The sequence below is a fragment of the Patagioenas fasciata genome, chromosome 26, assembly GCF_037038585.1.
Source record: "Patagioenas fasciata isolate bPatFas1 chromosome 26, bPatFas1.hap1, whole genome shotgun sequence".
Lineage (NCBI taxonomy): Eukaryota > Metazoa > Chordata > Aves > Columbiformes > Columbidae > Patagioenas > Patagioenas fasciata.
In genome coordinates this window covers 7,256,287-7,272,821 of record NC_092545.1, presented here as the reverse complement: position 1 = coordinate 7,272,821, position 16,535 = coordinate 7,256,287, and the positions used below count along the sequence as shown (strand labels likewise).

The window sequence follows — 16,535 nt, the reverse complement described above, 5'->3', positions numbered from 1 at the left end:
GCAGCTTCGCACCCTCAGGTGTTCAGTAATTGTGGCAAACGGGCAAAGAAAAGAAGAAACGCTTTGTGATCCTTGAACTTCACTCAGCACTTCACACTTTCAATTATTTTTGCTGCTTCTAATGCAACTGGTCTGAGATTTCCCAAAAGACCCGTGGGAAACCCGGGGAAGATCAGACGTGACATTCCGGACTTCGTATGAAGCGCAACTGGGGGAAAAGAATAGAATAAACTAAAGCATGAGGGAGATGTCTGGTTGTGCTCCGCATGTTCGAAGGAGAACAGAGACAGAAGGTGGTGTGCGGGCCGGTTTTGTGCAGAACACCAAGGGCTGGTGGAGATGGGCGGCGCGGGCAGCAGCAGCCGGGGGGCTCTGGGGAAGGACGGGGCCACCCAGGCCACCCCGGGTGTGGTGAGCGCCAGCGGTCCCTGCCCCGCTCTGCGCGGCGCCGGGAGCAGCTCCGCGGCGCCGGCTCCTCCTGCCCAGAGCCTCCCAGCGCGGAGCGGCCGAGGCACCTCGTCAGCTGAAAGAAATAGGGGAGAACACAATTAAACGGTGTCTCTGGGCTGGAACTGCTTTGCCGTGCGCTGGACGTGCCTGGCCCCAGTCATGGTTGAGCAGAGCTATTCCGCTCAGCGCTGGATTAACTCATCAGCAGAGAGCCCAGAATCTGATTTAATTTGAAAGACTACGAAATTATATTTCTCTGCTGATTTTCCAGGTGGCAGGATTAGATGTGGAGCTTTTAGTGTTCCACTACTTCCTTTTAACTTAATTTGACAGAAATGGCTTTCAGTACAAGGCAGTATTTGATGGGTACCGCGTCGGGGATAATGAAAACGTCAGACAAATGGCGAGGCATAATTGGGGTGCTTGTTTTCCGCTGTCTGGAGACGCGCTGGGTTTGATAAACCACGAAGAATGAGTTTCCTGTAAGAGCACAAACCAGGGAGGCTGCAGCTCCCGTGGGGCGGTCGATGCTCCGCCAGGCAGCACCTCCTCTGGGGAGAAGGGGGGACCGAAAGCGGCAGCAGCCCCGGCAGGTTCGGTGTGTGCCGCTGTGGCGATGGGTGATCCGTGGTTGGCGCCGTGGCTGCGGGGACCGAAGGGTGATGGAGCTGCCCTTCCTCCCAGCTTCGCTTGTTAAGAGCTCCTTTTTTTGGCAGTTTGAGCTGGAATTAACACGTTGCTGGGAGGGAGCCCCGGGGGCAGGCGAACAGCTTGTTTGTTCCCAGCGCTCAGCACTTTCCTCTTTGCAATTCCACCCACCAGAGCTCGAAAAAGCCTCCCCCGAAGGCGGCCGGTGCCGCGCTGGCAGCGCCCGGTGGCCCCGGTGCCCCTGACGTGGGAAGGCCGGGTCCCGGTGTGTTAGTGAAACACAAGGTCTGTACAGATACTGCCAGTAAACGTGCTTGGGGGATGGAAACAGCCCCCAGCCGTTTTCTCACCTCCAGACACCTCTTTAACTCGCTCGTGCCACAGGCTCCTTGGGCACCTCAGACCTTGCCCAGAAATCTATTTATCAGGTAACAGCAAATACAAATGTGTGAAAATCCCTGGCTGCCAGGGCTCAACCTGCAGGCAGAATAAACCGCAGTATTTGTGGCACCTGCTCCCTTTTAGGAAGCCGTTCCCCCTCTGCCTTCCAGGCCCTTCCCAAAGGCTCAGCTCTCCCGGGCTGCAGCGGCACCGCTGCCCCCGCGCAGACTGGGCAGGAGGAGGCGGCCAAGGGCCAGGATCCCTCTGGGGCTGCGGGATCCGCCTGGGGCTGCGGGATCCCTCTGGGGCTGCGGGATCCCTCTGGGGCTGCGGGATCCGCCTGGGGCTGCGGGACCCAGCAGGTCGCTCATCTTCTGCCTCTCCCTGTAGGCTGGTTCGCGGCTCCAGGGTTCGGCGCCGCGTTTTTCGGGCTGTGCCTCACTGGCTGCAAAGCTGATTCCTGGAGGGTTCAGGGCTCTGCACCTGCGGGGGGAGGAAGGGCTGGGAGGGGCTCCTTGGGGAAACACCTGCCTGGGGGAGGAGGATGGGCAGCATCTCATCTGGTCCTTCATAAGGGGGAGGCTGGAGCAGGGGAAGGTTTGCAGAGCCTTGGAGGAGATGAGGAGGTGAGAGCAGCTCTGGAGCAGGGACCTGCTCTTGTCTGCACCTAAAACCTCTGGGGCTGCTGCTGTCCCTCTGGGGGAGGCTGCCCGGCTGGGCCCCGGCACCGCTGTGCGGGCTGTGATTTGGTGATGATGGGGCTGGGCGGTCCTGGAGGCTCCCAGGGCTTCTTCCCTTCTCTGGGAAAGAAAGGGGATTTTCAGCCTGGCTTCTGGACTCCAGGAGCTTGGGGCAAATGTCTGTCCTGGGGGGACAGTGCAGCAGCACATGGTTACAGGCCAAGCTCGAGTGCTCGTTATCCTGCCCCGAGCGGTGCACCCTCCGACTGCTGGAGTGGCCGCAGTCCTCCTTGCTTTGGGACCAGACGGGCAGACCCGGGTTAATGGGCCCCTGTGCACAGTTCCCATGGGAAACGGTCTGTAAGCTGCAAGCTGTGGTTACGAGAGGCAGGTTTCTAATGGCTCCCAAAACTGATATTCTCTCCCTGCAGATGCAGCAAGGTCCCAGTGTCCCTGATTAGCTTCTTGTGATGAATTCCATCTGCCTGCCTGGGATCAACAGAGACCTGAAAAAGCTGAGCCCCAGGCATGCAGCCCCCTGTTTCCATGCTGAGCTTTGTTCATTGTAGGAAATCACTTATGAAACAGGAAGCTCTTCCTTGTTCCACTCAATTTCTTGGGCTTATTTGCCATGAAATGTCACCTTCTCAGATGAAAGAATGGGATTTATCACGATTAAGGGAGGCTTTGACGTGTCCCTTTAAGTGAATCAAGGGCGTTTTTAATTCTGAATCTGTGCGGGCTTTTGTTGCTGCAACATGGGTGCCTCGCGACTTACAGCGCCCATAAAACGTGTGTTCCTGGGGAGTGGTTGCGTCATTTCTGTTGCTTCCAGCAGAGTTCGCTGCGGGGACGCCACCGGCCCTTCGCCCTCGGGAGCCGCGGGCCCTGCTCACGGTGAGCGGCCGTTCGCAGGCCGGCGGGTGCGGGACAGCGCGGCGTCGCTGCCGGGACGGCACGCGGTCAACCGGGGCCACCGCAAACCAGTCAGTGCGTGGCGGGGTAAGAAACCTCTGCGGTAGGGAATGGAGCGCGCTGCAGTGTGCCTGGCTGCTGGATCCGCCCTGCTCCCCGGTGAACGTGCTGCTCCCTGCACAGCGCCCACCCCCACCCGAGACAAACAGAGACGTCCCCAAGGCACAAGCCCTGCCAGTGGGTCCCCAAGGAGCACCGTAGCTCAAAAGTTTCCTTCCGAAGGGGTTTTAGCCGAATGCTGCAGCGTTTTTTTCCTGCTGCTTGCTGTCCTGCTCTTCACAGGACTTTTAAATTAAGGTTTATTTCTACTGGAGCACAAATTCCGCTGTGGCTGTACAAATCCCAGCAGTGACGAGGCCCCCGGCACGGTGAGGTGTGGTGGCACCAGAGCAGCGTGTGTCACACCAACGTCCCTTTCTCTCCGTGCTGTCTCCACCTCTGCAGCATCCTCGTGTTGCTGAGCCGAAGATGAGAACAACAACTGAGGATAAAACCCCTTTCCCGATAAGCCCCTTTCTCGCATTGCTGCAGTTGCTGTGGCTCCAGGCACCAGGCTGACGTATCTGGCACCGCCAGGCTGACGTATCTGGCACCGCCAGGCCGAAGGCAGGGCAGTACCTGTCGGTTTTAGTTGCTCGGTGATGCTACATTATCCGATCTTTGAGCGGCTTTCAGCCCGGCTCGAGCGGCCCTGCAGCCACAGGAGGGCGGCACCGCCGCGGGGGCTCCCGGGCTGTGCAGGGGCTGTTCCCGGCTGGCCCGGGCGGCGGGGGGTGCCAGGGTCTCCCAGAGCTGGAGGGAGGGAAGGGGGAGCCCCCGGCGCTGGGCGCGCAGCGGCCGCATCCCCGGCTCGGGCCGCCGCGGGCGGGCTCGCTCCGGAGGGCGTCGCTTGTGCGCTCACAGCACCTCAAGAACACCGGCGACAGCGGGGGGTGCGGGACCACGTCCGGGGAGCTGGGTCTGTCCCCTGGCAGGGGCCGCCTGGTGGCGCCGCTGTCACGGGGTGGCCGGGGCTTTATGTAAACGGTGTAGCTGATACGTGATGTGAATGATGTGGAAGTGCGGGATTTCTGGCCAGGTGCGGCTGTGCGTGGCAGCTCTCACCCAGCTGATGTTTAACCTGAGTTCCCACCCGGGTAAATGGGACTTTGCCTGGGTAAGGGTACATCTGGCGCTGATTCCTCTGGACTCTTATCTGAAGCTGCGTGGGAAGGGATCGCGCTGTGAGTATAATTGCCGCGGGATGGAACTCCGGGTGATCGGTTTAAAGGCCTGCGTTTGAACCGCTCCTGGACGAGGACACCAACACGCCGATTACACAACCGATTGCAGAGAATAGCACTGCAACAGAGATTAACATGGTTAGAGAGGTGAGAGGAGCACCACTTGACCTCAATTAGTACACCAAAGGATGAAATTTGTAATTTTATATTAAGCAAAACCTACCATGCATAGCTGAAAGTGGAAGGGGAGTTAAGCCCAGCCTGTAAGCCAGCCTTCAGGTGTGCGGTGTGATCCAGCACCGGAAAGCTGTTAAAATACAAGAGGATACTGTTTCAGGTTGAAGTACTTGACGTAGCTTTAATGTCTTATTAAACAATAGTTTACCTTATTTAAAATGAAAGGGTCTCCAAAGTCACAGCGAGGCTAAAATTTCGGTCTGTGACAGCCGGCCCTGGGCTTTGGTGCCAAAACCACCCGGGTTTCTGTGCGCGGGTCGGTTCTCTGCCCTGGGGCGTTAATTACAGTCAAACAGCCATAATTGCCCTTCACGTGGGGCAGAGGGGCTTCCTGGCCCACACCGCGGGACGGAGTGGGTGGAAGGTTACCCAGGCCGGTGCTGGGAGCTGCCGGGAGTTAACGGGGCTCTTCATTTAGCTCAATTACTGGGCATGCACCCGAGAAGCTGTAAAGAATGGAACAGTAAATCGTACAATCAAATACTAAATTATATTTAATTTATTTACTTACGGCGGGCGGTAAGCCCTGCAGTCAAGCGTGTCGAGGTTTCTAACAGGAGCGCTCCCGGCAGCGCTCGGGGGGTGCTGAGGCTCAGTCTGGGGGCACAGACGGGGATCAACCGCTGGGAACCCGGGGGGTCCCAGGCGCGGAGCCCCCGTGGTGCAGCCCCGGTGCAGCTCCGGTGCAGCTCCGCGTGCAGCTGGTGGGGAGCTGCTTCAAGGCAACACGAGTCGTCTTTTTCTATCTCATCTGCAGATGATAAATTTCAGACGGCAGATCACATTTTATTCACTTTCCTAAAAAAAAAACCCACAAAACCAAAAAGCAACAACAACCCTGTTATGTTTTCTGGCCAGTCAGCCAGGGCAAACCTGGTCCTTGACTTTGACAAATGTCTCTCCACGATCATAATGCATTTTTGCATACTTTTTATTGCAGCTAAAACACTCAGCATTTGGGAAGAGGCTTATTGTTCGAGTCAGGATAAAAGCCAGCCTATGTTTGGCAGCGCTTTCTGCATAATGTAGTCAAGGTTTTTATTTCTGTACAAAATCCTTCAAGCCTCCGGGACGTTTTCCACGGGCTCTGCTCAGATCAGGATCTCAATGCGCCTCTGAATTGTGGGTTTGTCCTCGAACTCCCTGGCAGCCCCGTGCATCCTGCAAAGCGGCTCGGAAAGCGCTGCTGGGGCGAGGGGGCTGGGTGTAAATCAGAGCCGCCCAGAGCCCTGGCTGCGGCGCAGGGCCTGGCGGCTCCCCAGCACCTTTGTGCAGCGACGTTGCGTCTCATGCTTTACAGTTCAGAGACAGGGAGAGAAAAAACTGCGTCTGGATCAGAACTTTTCTACCAGTCAGGATGCCAGGTGAATTCTAACTAGAAACCCAGTTGGAGAACATGTCCAATCAAGGAAGCATAATTTGGCGATTTTCTCTTTGGGAACCGCCTGCTTCAGCGTGAGTCACTGACCCCCAGCGCTGGCCCCGCTCGGTCATCCCGAGGCAGCGGGTTTTCCACGGGGGAGGATGCGGTGCTGAGTCCCAGCCGTTGCTCAGTGACTGGATGATGCTCCCTGTGTGTGGGTGGCTGAGGAGCCGGAGTCCGGGAGGTGACGCTGGCTCAGCTCTGAGTCACTGCCCGGTCCCCCGCTCACCGGGGAGCCAGGCGCCAGAAACCCTCTGGCATCACCAGAAACCCTGTGGCCTGGGGGAGCCCGTGAGCCGCCGGTACCACCCTGCCAGCGTCGCAGCGCCGTGTGTGCTCCCGGAGCGCCCTCTGCGCGGAGCAGCCGTGCAGACGGACACCTCGGAACGACCAATCCCCCCGGGCTGGCGCTGGGGTTCTGGTGCTGTAGAGGTGCTGAGGGCTGCAGCAGAGCATCCGTGCACCACACCTGCACCGATCCGGTGCGCAGCTCAAAGGGAAAAAAGGGTTTTTCTCAGGGCTGTGTGTTAAGACTCTGGTAATAGCCTAACTTTCATTTTTTAACAAAGATATGTGGCAACTCTGCCATCTCCTATTAGCTACTGTATTTCAGAGGCTTTTCTTCTCCTAAGTAGCCTTGTCCGTCACTTCACAGCGACGCCGTAGCAGCGTTCTGCTGCCAAGTGAGGCGTTCATGCTTTGAAACCCCGGATCAGCTCTTTTCTGTGCCCCCCGTGCTAACTCAAAGCTTTCTGGCTGTTGAGGGCAGGCTGGGGGCGGCTTTGCCGTGCCCTGGCCAGCAGATGCCTCGTGCTCCGGTGCTGGCTCCCCGGGTGCCTCTTTGCCAAGGAGGCGAGGCAGATGTGCAGTTCAGCTGAATGTCAATTTTTAACCTGCCCGTTGCTCAATGGCGTGGAAGGGAAACTTGCCCGGAGGCGTTGGCCAGGGCGCCCTGTCCCTCCGCACACAAATGCAGCGGGTGAGGGGCGGCCGAGCTTCCCTTGGACTCTGCTCGTGTCCAGTGGGGTTGATTTCGCCAGAAATGAGAAGGTCACAGCACAGGGCGTTCAGACCGGGGAACGTCCCCATCTCCTGAGCGCAGGGACGGGCTGAGCAGCACTGTTGACTTGCTCAACCCCATCTTCCCGTCACCAGGAGGGTTGCAGGAGTGGTTTGTTGGGGCGGTGGGGATGGCTGTTTGGTGGGGACGGGTCGTGGGACCTCTGTGCCGTAACTCACCCCGCGCTGCTCTGGGCTCCTTCATCCCAGCGCCCTGCGAGCTGCTCCCCGCCGTCCCCAGTCTGGCAAACCAGAGTCTGTGCAAATAAGGTTTATTCTGGTTTTCTGTGCCTCGTCCCCACTGCCCGTGGTGGGGACCCCCTCAGCATGGCTGGCCAAGGGGGGTGCAGCCGCCCCTCCGCCGCGCTCCTGCCCGTGGCACAGCAGTGGAACCGCCAGATAAAATTAGCAGTTCGGACACATGTTCCTCAGGATGCCGGGACACGGGGACACCCAGTACAGCCAGCTTGACTCACCGAGAAGAATTAATGGAAACGCCCGGCTCCTGGAGGGAGGAAATACCTTGAACAGCCTTTTCCTCCGTTTGTAGGGTGGGGACGCTGACAATGGGCCCCACGCCTGGCCGGGCGGCCGGTGCAGGCGGCACACGCGCCGGCAGACACCGCGTCTGCGGCACCGGGCGCTCAGGAAGGGCCCGGCACAATGCGGTGCCCGCCCTCCCCGCCGCGGCATCGCCCAGCGCAGCGCCGGGACGCGGGGCCGGGCCGGGGGCTCCGAGCAGCCCCGCCGCGGGGGGGGCAGCGCGGGTGCCAGGGCTGCAGTGCTGGGGCACTTGTACCTCACGCTCGGCCAAAGTTCCGTAGCCATGAACCGCAATTCATGCCGAGCCTCCTGCGGGCGCGCTGCTGTTGGCAAAGCGCCCACCCGCCAAGCAGCGCGCGGGCTGCCACCAGCGGAAAACGCTCTTTTCCACCGCAAAAGTCCAATAAACACACGGCTTTTCTGTAAGTGCCCTTTATTTATCAGGGATGCCACTCGGGCCAATAATTTGGATGTAATGAGGCAGGAGGGACTGTGAAGTCCCCAAGTCGCAGGGTCGTATCGGTCACATTGTGCAAATGTGTGTGAGCAGGGGTGTTTGGGCAGGACCGCTCGGGCTGGCGTTGCTTTCCTTCTGTAGTGTTCGCGCCTTCCTTCAGGTTCGCTTTTACAGGGGAGAAAGTGGCAGACGACGCGCTGGCGTTGGTGGCATGCGGCTACATGGGAATATGGGCACAGGGACGTCTGTGACCGGAGGAAACCGGTGGTTTGTGGGGCTGTGACCTGGGTGGGTGACACAGCCGCAGCCCAGCGCAGGACGCTGCCTTGGGACGGCTCAAATGCCGGAGAACCGGGGGCAAACCCGCGCTGTGGGGCTTCTCTGAGCAAGGCTGGTCCTGGAGAGCTCAGAGCTCCTTTCCGAGGTCCCTGCCGGGGCAGGTGTGACCGCGGCTCCCGCTGCCCCTCCCCGGAAAGGGACTTTGGGAGCCCCGGGGACGCTCGGGCAGCTCCGATCACGCCCCGCGCTTTGTGTTCCCAAGCGTGGGCATCTCAGGGAGTGCTTGGATACGCTCCGTCACTCCATAAATAATTACGGTTATCCATGCTATTAAGTCATTTAGAGGATTTTTTCTAGTGTCCCTGACTTACAGATGATTTGGACTGTTTACTGTAGGCAGAGAAACTGGGGCTGGTCTATCATTCTTCTGAATCGTTTTATCTTTGTGGCTCTAAGCAGGGTCATGGGAATGTTTTTTATAACCCAGCAGGTTATTAGAGGACATAGTTATAAATAACTAGTCTTGGCTATTTTTAACTATTTTCAACATACTCCAGCACAATGCTATGGCATAATATGCAAAAACACTGAGGCCGATTCTGCTGCCGAAGCGTTTGTAGCTCACTCCTGTTTCCTGGGCGATGCGGAGCGGAGCCGGAGCTCTGGGTCTGCTCTGCGAGGAGCCCGAGGCGCTGCCCCACTGCTGAGTCTGAACCGGTGCTCTGGCGCAGTGCTGCAAAAGGTGTGATTCTGCTGTATTACAGAGGCGTCTGCGCTTGAAACAGAATCTGTGTGAACTGACCCGACAGTGGAACCCCCGCTCCTCCAGAACTCAGAACTTCAGACAAGAGAATTTCTGTTTACCTCATAATTTATTAAGTTTCAGATTGCCATATGCAATAAATTATAGTCAATATAATAATAATGCTGTCATAAAATATTACCATGAAGTACTTGTCTAATAGCTATTGTAATTTATACAAATAAGAACTGTAGTTACGATATTTAGATTTTTAGTGTTAATGTGAACAAAATGCTAAGGAAGTTCACAGTAAATTCAGGGAAATACATCATTATTATTGCTTTTGTGCAAACAGTCTATACTGCACGCGTACAGCCTGAGACAGAACAGCTGGAGTTGCACAGTGTGTCTCTAGAGCAAACGCGTGCCCTGAAGGCTGAACTTGCTGCACCATAAGGTGCCCTGCCATGCATTTCAACAAACGCACAGCGATCGCGGTCAGCAGCTGGTCCGGGTCCAGCACGGCCCTCCGGCCGGCTGCAGGCACCGAGGGGACATCAGGGAACAGCGAGTCTGTCCGAAGGTCTCGGGTCGCACCTGGGTGTGCAGCGTCCTCGCTCTGCTGGGCTCTGCCCGCCACGCTGCGCCGGTGCCGCTGCCGCCGTCAGCGCCGGTGCTGCTGCGTGCGCTGGTGCTCCCGTGGGCACCGCTGCTGCTGGTGGTGCCACTGCTGCTGTCGGCACCGCTGCTGTGTCGGCACCGCTGCTGTGTCGGCACCGCTGCTGTGTCGGCACCGCTGCTGTGGTGGCACCGCTGCTGTGGTGGCACCGCTGCTGCTGTCACCGCGGCTGCTGTCACCGTGGCGGTTCGCTGCGTGCTCGGCGGGGCTGAGCCCCGTGGGGTCGGTCAGGTCCCCGTCCCGGCAGCAGCCCGTGGGGCCGTGGAACGTGCTGCCCGTGGCAGGGGGTCACTAACAGTCCCGTCCCGAAATGTTTTCCTCCATTTCAGCTGCCTGCGCCAGCTCAGTGGATTTTAATGGAGTACTTCCGAAATGTCAGGAACTGGAGCAGTTTGTCTTTTCGCCTCTGCTTTAGAGCCATCAGCGCTCTTGTTTTCTCCTCCAGGTCCTGGTCGGTGGCGAGGATGATCTTGGCTCTTTCCTCCGCCTTCTTGTCCCCAGAGTTCTTGAAGAGTTTCTGCAGGGACTCTTGGTTGATGCTCTCGAAGATGTTGGCCACGGCTTTCTTGCGCAGGGCCGTGTCGAAGCGGTAGCCGTGGACCGAGGGGCTGACGCGCAGGGACGTGGACATGGCTGGAGTTCTGCAGCGTCTCTGCTTTCATCTAGTGCGGAGCTGCCGGGAGTGCCGGAGGGATGGGTGCTGGCTCCCAGCGCCCGTATTTAAAGGCAGTCTGGAGGAGAAGCCGGAGGGCTCAAGTTACAGCGGTGAGATCACGCTGATGTCAGCACGGAGCAGTCACAGGCGAGTTTAACAGTGAAGTTGCCAACTTTCCTCTGCTCTGCAGCCGAGACGAGAAGTTTTCTGTTTCTGCGATGGGACGGTTCGTCTGACTCGCTGCAGAACGGGATTCGTGCAACTTCCAGCATTTCGTGGGACTTGGAACATCTCAAGCTCTGCTTCTGGCCTCTTGTTGCATGCGGGAAAGCTCTACACTCAGAATATATAACACAATGAGCAGTTAGAACTCCAGGTGAGAACTATAGCAGGAGGTGCTACCTGCGAGCCCGTGCACGCAGACCTGCCTTGTCTGTCTCGCTCAGACAGAAGCGCAGCCCCGCAGCAGAACTGCTCGGTCTGGCCACGGGGTGCTTTCTGCTGCTTCCCAGGTGATGCAGGTCCCGTTCAGCACTCACAAAGCTGTGTTTTCTAAGTGTCCATGGTGTCCCCTGATGTGACACCACGGAGCTGCCCGGCCTCTCGTGGCAACGTGTGCAGCAGGTTAAATCTCTCTGCACCAGGTTAAATCTCTCTGCACCAGGTTAAATCTCTCTGCACCAGGTTAAATCTCTGCAGCAGTGGTGCGTTGCCCTGCTCCTTTTTCTTTAATTTCCAGCTCCCGGGTGCAGCTCCTCCACTCCAGAAGGGCTCGTGCTCTCCACCCTTGGCCAACACCAAGCCCTGGGCCGGGAGGACTCGCCCTTAGTCACACAGTTTAGTTGTGGGCAGCCCCGCGGGAGCTGGACGGGGTGATCCCCACGGGTCCCCTCCAGCTCACCACGTGCTGTGGGTCCGTGGGTGCCTCTTGTGGGCTGAGGACGAGGGGTCAGCTCTGACCGCGGACGGTCCTGCTGGGCTTCAAGATCTGGCATTACTGAGCGCAGCCGAACCTGGCCCGGGGGGGCAGTGGGCGCAGGAGCCGCTGGAGGCCAGGGAGCCAGAGATAAGTGTGTTCTGGTTAATGGCTGAAAAGCAGCCGGATGGTGCAGAGGCGCTGTTTGGACAATCAGCAGCGTGTTTACTGCCTGTGCCGTTACTCATCCCCACAGAGATGTCCCGAAACAGCCCCTGTCCCCGGGCCAGGCCGTCGGATGTGGCTCCAGGGGTTTCCCGCATCCACCGGGGAGCGGTGGACGGGACCTCTGACCGCAGGGATGAGCAGATCCACGGTGACATCCCCAGTGTCCTGCCACCCACCTCCCACCGAGAGCTTCTGTCCCTTCGGACGGAGCGCGGGGCGCGTCGGAGCGAACGCCGCGATGCGGAGCCCCCGGGTCCGTGTGCCGGGCGGCTGTGCCGGCATAGAGCAAAGGGCAGGGTTAACTGCGAATGGCAGAGCCGGTGCGCAGCATCCCCCGCATCCCGCCCCAGGACGGGCTTCGTGCTCCTACCGGCACCCGCGCTCCCTGCACATGCCTGCGATTGTTCTTCCACCCTTTCTGCGTTGCTGTCATTGTGCGGGTGACGTTTTACGAGTTTGTCTGAATTTCTTTCGCGTGTGGTAGCTGTTATGCGCTTTGGTGTATAAACAACTGCTTCACAAAAGCTGGTGATTCTCCTTCTGCCAGGAAGACTTCAAAGCCTCTCACTTTGCGGCAGTCTTGCCGAGTTTGTGAGAATTACACATCAGCTCTGTTTGTTCAACATTTGCAGGGCTGGTAAAAATCCACCCCGAGAGCAGGATCTCTTGGTGTGGCTGGCTCTGGGCCTCTGCCTGCGAGCCAGCTCGTGTTTTACAGACGCCTGTTAACGCGAAGTATGAGGGGGAGCAATAGGAGCACGGCCTGTAAAAAATGCCTGACCAAAACGCTAAATGTACTTTGCTTCGCTGGACAGATAACGCGGTTCCAGAGTACTTAGGGTAAAAAACAGCGCCAGGAGATCAGCCGCGATCTTGTGGCCGTAGAAAATGAGCCCTTCCCTTGCCAGGCACAGCTTCCCCTGGTCGAAAACGAGAGCGTGTTAGCATATGGCTGCTTTTCACCACCTGAGTGCACATGGAGTCATCTGCAGGTGTTTGCAGAGACGTGGCCAGGAGAATAAATTAGCAATATTTGTGGAAGATACAAGCTCAGGAAAGCGTCTGCCATGGAAACCGAGAATGAAGCTGCTGCGTTAGGAAAGGCAGCTGAGGGCTGCCAGGGTGAGGTGGTGCCTTGTGAGCTCATCTTGTGCTGAGCGGTAACGGATGCCTTTGCTCCTCCGAGCCTCTCTGCCCCCTCGTATAGATTCAGTTGCCTTGAACTCTGGCTGCGAGATGGAGCTGCCTCATCTGTCTTTTGCCAGCGATTTTTGTTTGTATCAGTCTTCCAATACTGCTTTCCCTGGAATGCTTAGGAGGAATTATTCGTGTGTTGGGTTGGAGTGGAACTTCAGACAAGATGCGATTTCTATCACAGTGCTCCTGCTACTATTGTATAACTGCTTCTCGAAATGCAAACGCCCCGTTTCGCACATTAACGGGAGGATTAATTCCTATCCCCACCCTCTCTGCAGAGCAGCTCAGCCACATCCTAACTGCTCTGACGAGATGACGGGTTTGGAGGGGGGAACGGGCACGTTTGTCCGAGGTTTGGGGCAGCTTGTCCAGCAGGCGCCGCGTCCTGGCCCGCGGCCACGGAGCCCTTGGAGCGAAGGGTTCTGATTTATTGCAGGGCAAGCGCAGCCTGCGGCTCTGCGGGCAGAGCCAGCGGCCGCCGGAGGGAAAGGCTGGAGCGCGGTGACCCGGCGACCAGGTCTGCGGGTCTGAATACACCCGCAGGCTGCTCCGGCGCAGAGCTGGGAGCTGCCGGAGGATCCGATGTGGGACAGGGCACCTGGAGACCCCCAGAGCGGGAGGGAGGACGGGACAGGAGCAGCCAGTGCCCTTCATGCAAACCCTTGCAGAGAACTTCGTGTGCGTTTCTGTAACTGTCCAAAATCACTCCAAAGAAGGTAATCTGGGATGCCTTTGCGCCTTGCCAGGGCATGCTTTGCATAGCTCCCCGTTCAGCAGCCTGCCTCAGCCTGCTCGGCTTCAGCGCCGCGCTGCTTCTGAGGATGCAGCATCGGTGCTGCAGAGGCCCCCAGCCGTGGGCCACATACTCAGAAACCGAGGCTTTGGAAGGGCACCTGGAAGGCTTTGGGACAGGAGAGGAGCATTGAATTATTGCCTTTTACATACATATATGTGCTTTGTCTTTAGCATATATGAAAATCTAAGCATCTGCGATGCCCGGGAGCCTCGGGCCGGCTCTCTCTCCCCGTCCTCTCCCTCGCCAGGTGTGCTCAGTCCTGGCTCGCCTGCAGCCTCCGCTTCTGCCGGGGGCTGGAGAATCCCGACCCTTCCAGAACGCGGCTGCTGGTGTTTGCTGGGAACCGCATCAGAGCCGGAGCCGCGGCTGCGGGACCGGGAGGTCAGAGAGGACCCGGTTCACCGCGTTCCCCGCAGAACCCGCGTTCCTGGGAACGTGCAGCCACCCGTGTGGTGCGAATGGCGGCGCCTGCGCCGCTCTGCCCGCCCGCGGCTGCGTCCAGCGCCGGCTGCTGCGCCACGGCTCCACCCGCGCTGTTCTGCGTGTTTGCCGTTGGGTGGGTTTTCTGTGGTTATTGTAAAGCATCGGGGAGCGTTTGTCCCATTTCTTATGGCAGGATGCCCTGCCCTCTCTTACAAAACCTGAGAACTCAATGTGACCGTGTGTGCTCCCCAGGACCTGTCCCGTGTCCCCCGTTCCGATGTGCAGTACAGGGGGGTGGATTTCAGCAGCCGTTCCGCTGCAGCTCAGTTGCTGGGAGGTGAAGACGTCTCTCAGACAGCCCTGCTCACACAGCAAAAGAGAAAGAAAGCTGCAGGTTTTCAGACAGCAAAGGCACGATTCATCTGGTTACATTCCATATGGAAGTTTTAATGGGGAAAAAAATTGCGCTGTGCCTGTTCAATACTTTTTTTTATCCTGCCTATGAAAAGTAAATTAGATGCTGGTTTCGGGGCTGCTAAGGCGGGTGTTGTTATGTCGGGCGCAGCCTGGAGGGCGTTAGTTCTGCACCCCAGCCTCCAGCAGCCCAGGCCAGCAGGAGCGTTTATGTCAGTGCGTCCATCGGCCGCTGCCCTCGGCTGTGCCAGCGCTGCTCTCGGCTGTGCCAGCACTGCTCTTGGCTGTGCCAGCGCTGACAGCACTGATCTCGGCTGTGCCAGCGCTGCTCTCGGCTGTGCCAGCACTGCTCTTGGCTGTGCCAGCGCTGCCAGCGCTGATCTCGGCTGTGCCAGCGCTGCCCTCGGCTGCGCCAGCGCTGATCTCGGTTGTGCCAGTGCTGCCCTCGGCTGTGCCGGCGCTGCTCTCGGCTGTGCCAGCGCTGCCCTCAGCCCAGCAGCCCAGCACCGCACTCAGACCATATAAGAGTAAAGCCTGTGCTGTTACTGATAATGAATGTCTCCTTGTTTCTCGTAAATTCTCTGCTAAATGTACGATCGCTGAGTTAATAATGCAGCGGAGGACATCATGAATAGCCAGTTACAGTAAGTAAATCATGCCTGTTAAGAAGCAGAAACTTCTGGCCCTTTTAAAAGCCAGAACCGTTTTAAAGCGGCCCCGCGTCCAGCAGAGCTGAGGACACGTGGGCACGTGTGCTGTCGTGGAGGCTGGGGCCAGGCTGGATGTTGGGAAGTCACGGGGTTTCTCCTCTTGCCTGAGGCTCCCCAAAGGCGCCGTGCCAAGGGTCCCTCGAACTGCGGTGCTCCCCGCGTGGAGCGGGAGGCGGCTGCTGGGGAGGCGGGCGGCAGGTTGGCAGCCAGAGCATCTTCGTCCTGGGTCAGCAGGACCGCTCATGGCAATGAAAGTTTAGACTGTCAAGCACGAACAACCTTTTTCTTTCTTTGCTGAGTTTCCTGTTTGATCTTCCTGAGGGTCCCCGAGCAGCCTGGCCAGCGCAGGGCCAAGGCAGAGCTGTCTCCAGCTGTCAGACGGCTCATTGTCTGCTGCTGGGGACGGGCTCACGGGAAATCCTGCCGCGGGGCTGGGCCGCGGGGCTGCCTGGGGTCATTGTCGCGGCCCAGCCCACGGGTGACAGTACCAGACACACGTCCTGGTGCTAAGTGTCCCCCTCCTCAGGGCTCTAATCTCTGACCAGCCGCTTCCTCTCTGCAAAGGGCTGGCAGACAGGATGCTGCCTTTGTCCTGCTGCGGGGGCCCTGGGTGTCCCCATCATTCCCAGAGCCACGGCGGCTGCAGCCCAGAGCTGTGCACGGCGGGCAGTGCCGGATCTGGGTAGATGTGCAAAATGTCCTGGCACAGCATCCTGCGGGAAGCCGGCTCTCAGAGTGATAGGGATGCAGGCAGAGCAGTGGGGATGCAGGCAGAGCGGTGGGGATGCAGGCAGAGCTGTGGGGATGCAGGCAGAGCGGTGGGGATGCAGGCAGAGCTGTAGGGATGCAGGCAGAGCGGTGGGGATGCAGGCAGAGCGGTGGGGATGCAGGCAGAGCTGTGGGGACGCAGACAGAGCTATAAGGATGCAGGCAGAGCGGTGGGGACGCAGACAGAGCTATAAGGATGCAGGCAGAGCGGTGGGGACGCAGACAGAGCTATAAGGATGCAGGCAGAGCGGTGGGGATGCAGGCAGAGCGGTGGGGATGCAGGCAGAGCTGTAGGGATGCAGGCAGAGCGGTAGGGATGCAGGCAGAGCGGTGGGGATGCAGGCAGAGCGGTGGGGATGCAGGCAGAGCGGTGGGGATGCAGGCAGAGCTGTAGGGATGCAGGCAGAGCGGTGGGGATGCAGGCAGAGCTGTGGGGATGCAGGCAGAGCGGTGGGGATGCAGGCAGAGCTGTAGGGATGCAGGCAGAGCGGTGGGGATGCAGGCAGAGCTGTAGGGATGCAGGCAGAGCGGTGGGGACGCAGACAGAGCGGTGGGGATGCAGGCAGAGCTGTGGGGACGCAGACAGAGCTATAAGGATGCAGGCAGAGCGGTGGGGATGCAGGCAGAGCGGTGGGGATGCAGGCAGAGCGGT

The 16,535-nt window shown here is 58.7% G+C and overlaps 1 protein-coding gene across 1 annotated transcript; it reads right to left on the bottom strand.

The window, feature by feature from the left end:
• Positions 1-9,202: 9,202 nt before the first annotated feature.
• Positions 9,203-10,492, bottom strand: TCIM (transcriptional and immune response regulator). Its single transcript, XM_065856683.2, has one exon. It carries the CDS (start codon positions 10,405-10,407, stop codon positions 10,120-10,122), a length of 288 nt encoding a protein of 95 aa, XP_065712755.1. The 5' UTR covers positions 10,408-10,492; the 3' UTR covers positions 9,203-10,119.
• Between the last annotated feature and the right edge of the window lie 6,043 nt (positions 10,493-16,535).

What these genes read in the sequence shown, in the direction of transcription:
- TCIM (XM_065856683.2), bottom strand. Translation starts at nt 10,407, where the DNA reads ATGTCCACGTCCCTGCGCGTCAGCCCCTCGGTCCACGGCTACCGCTTC.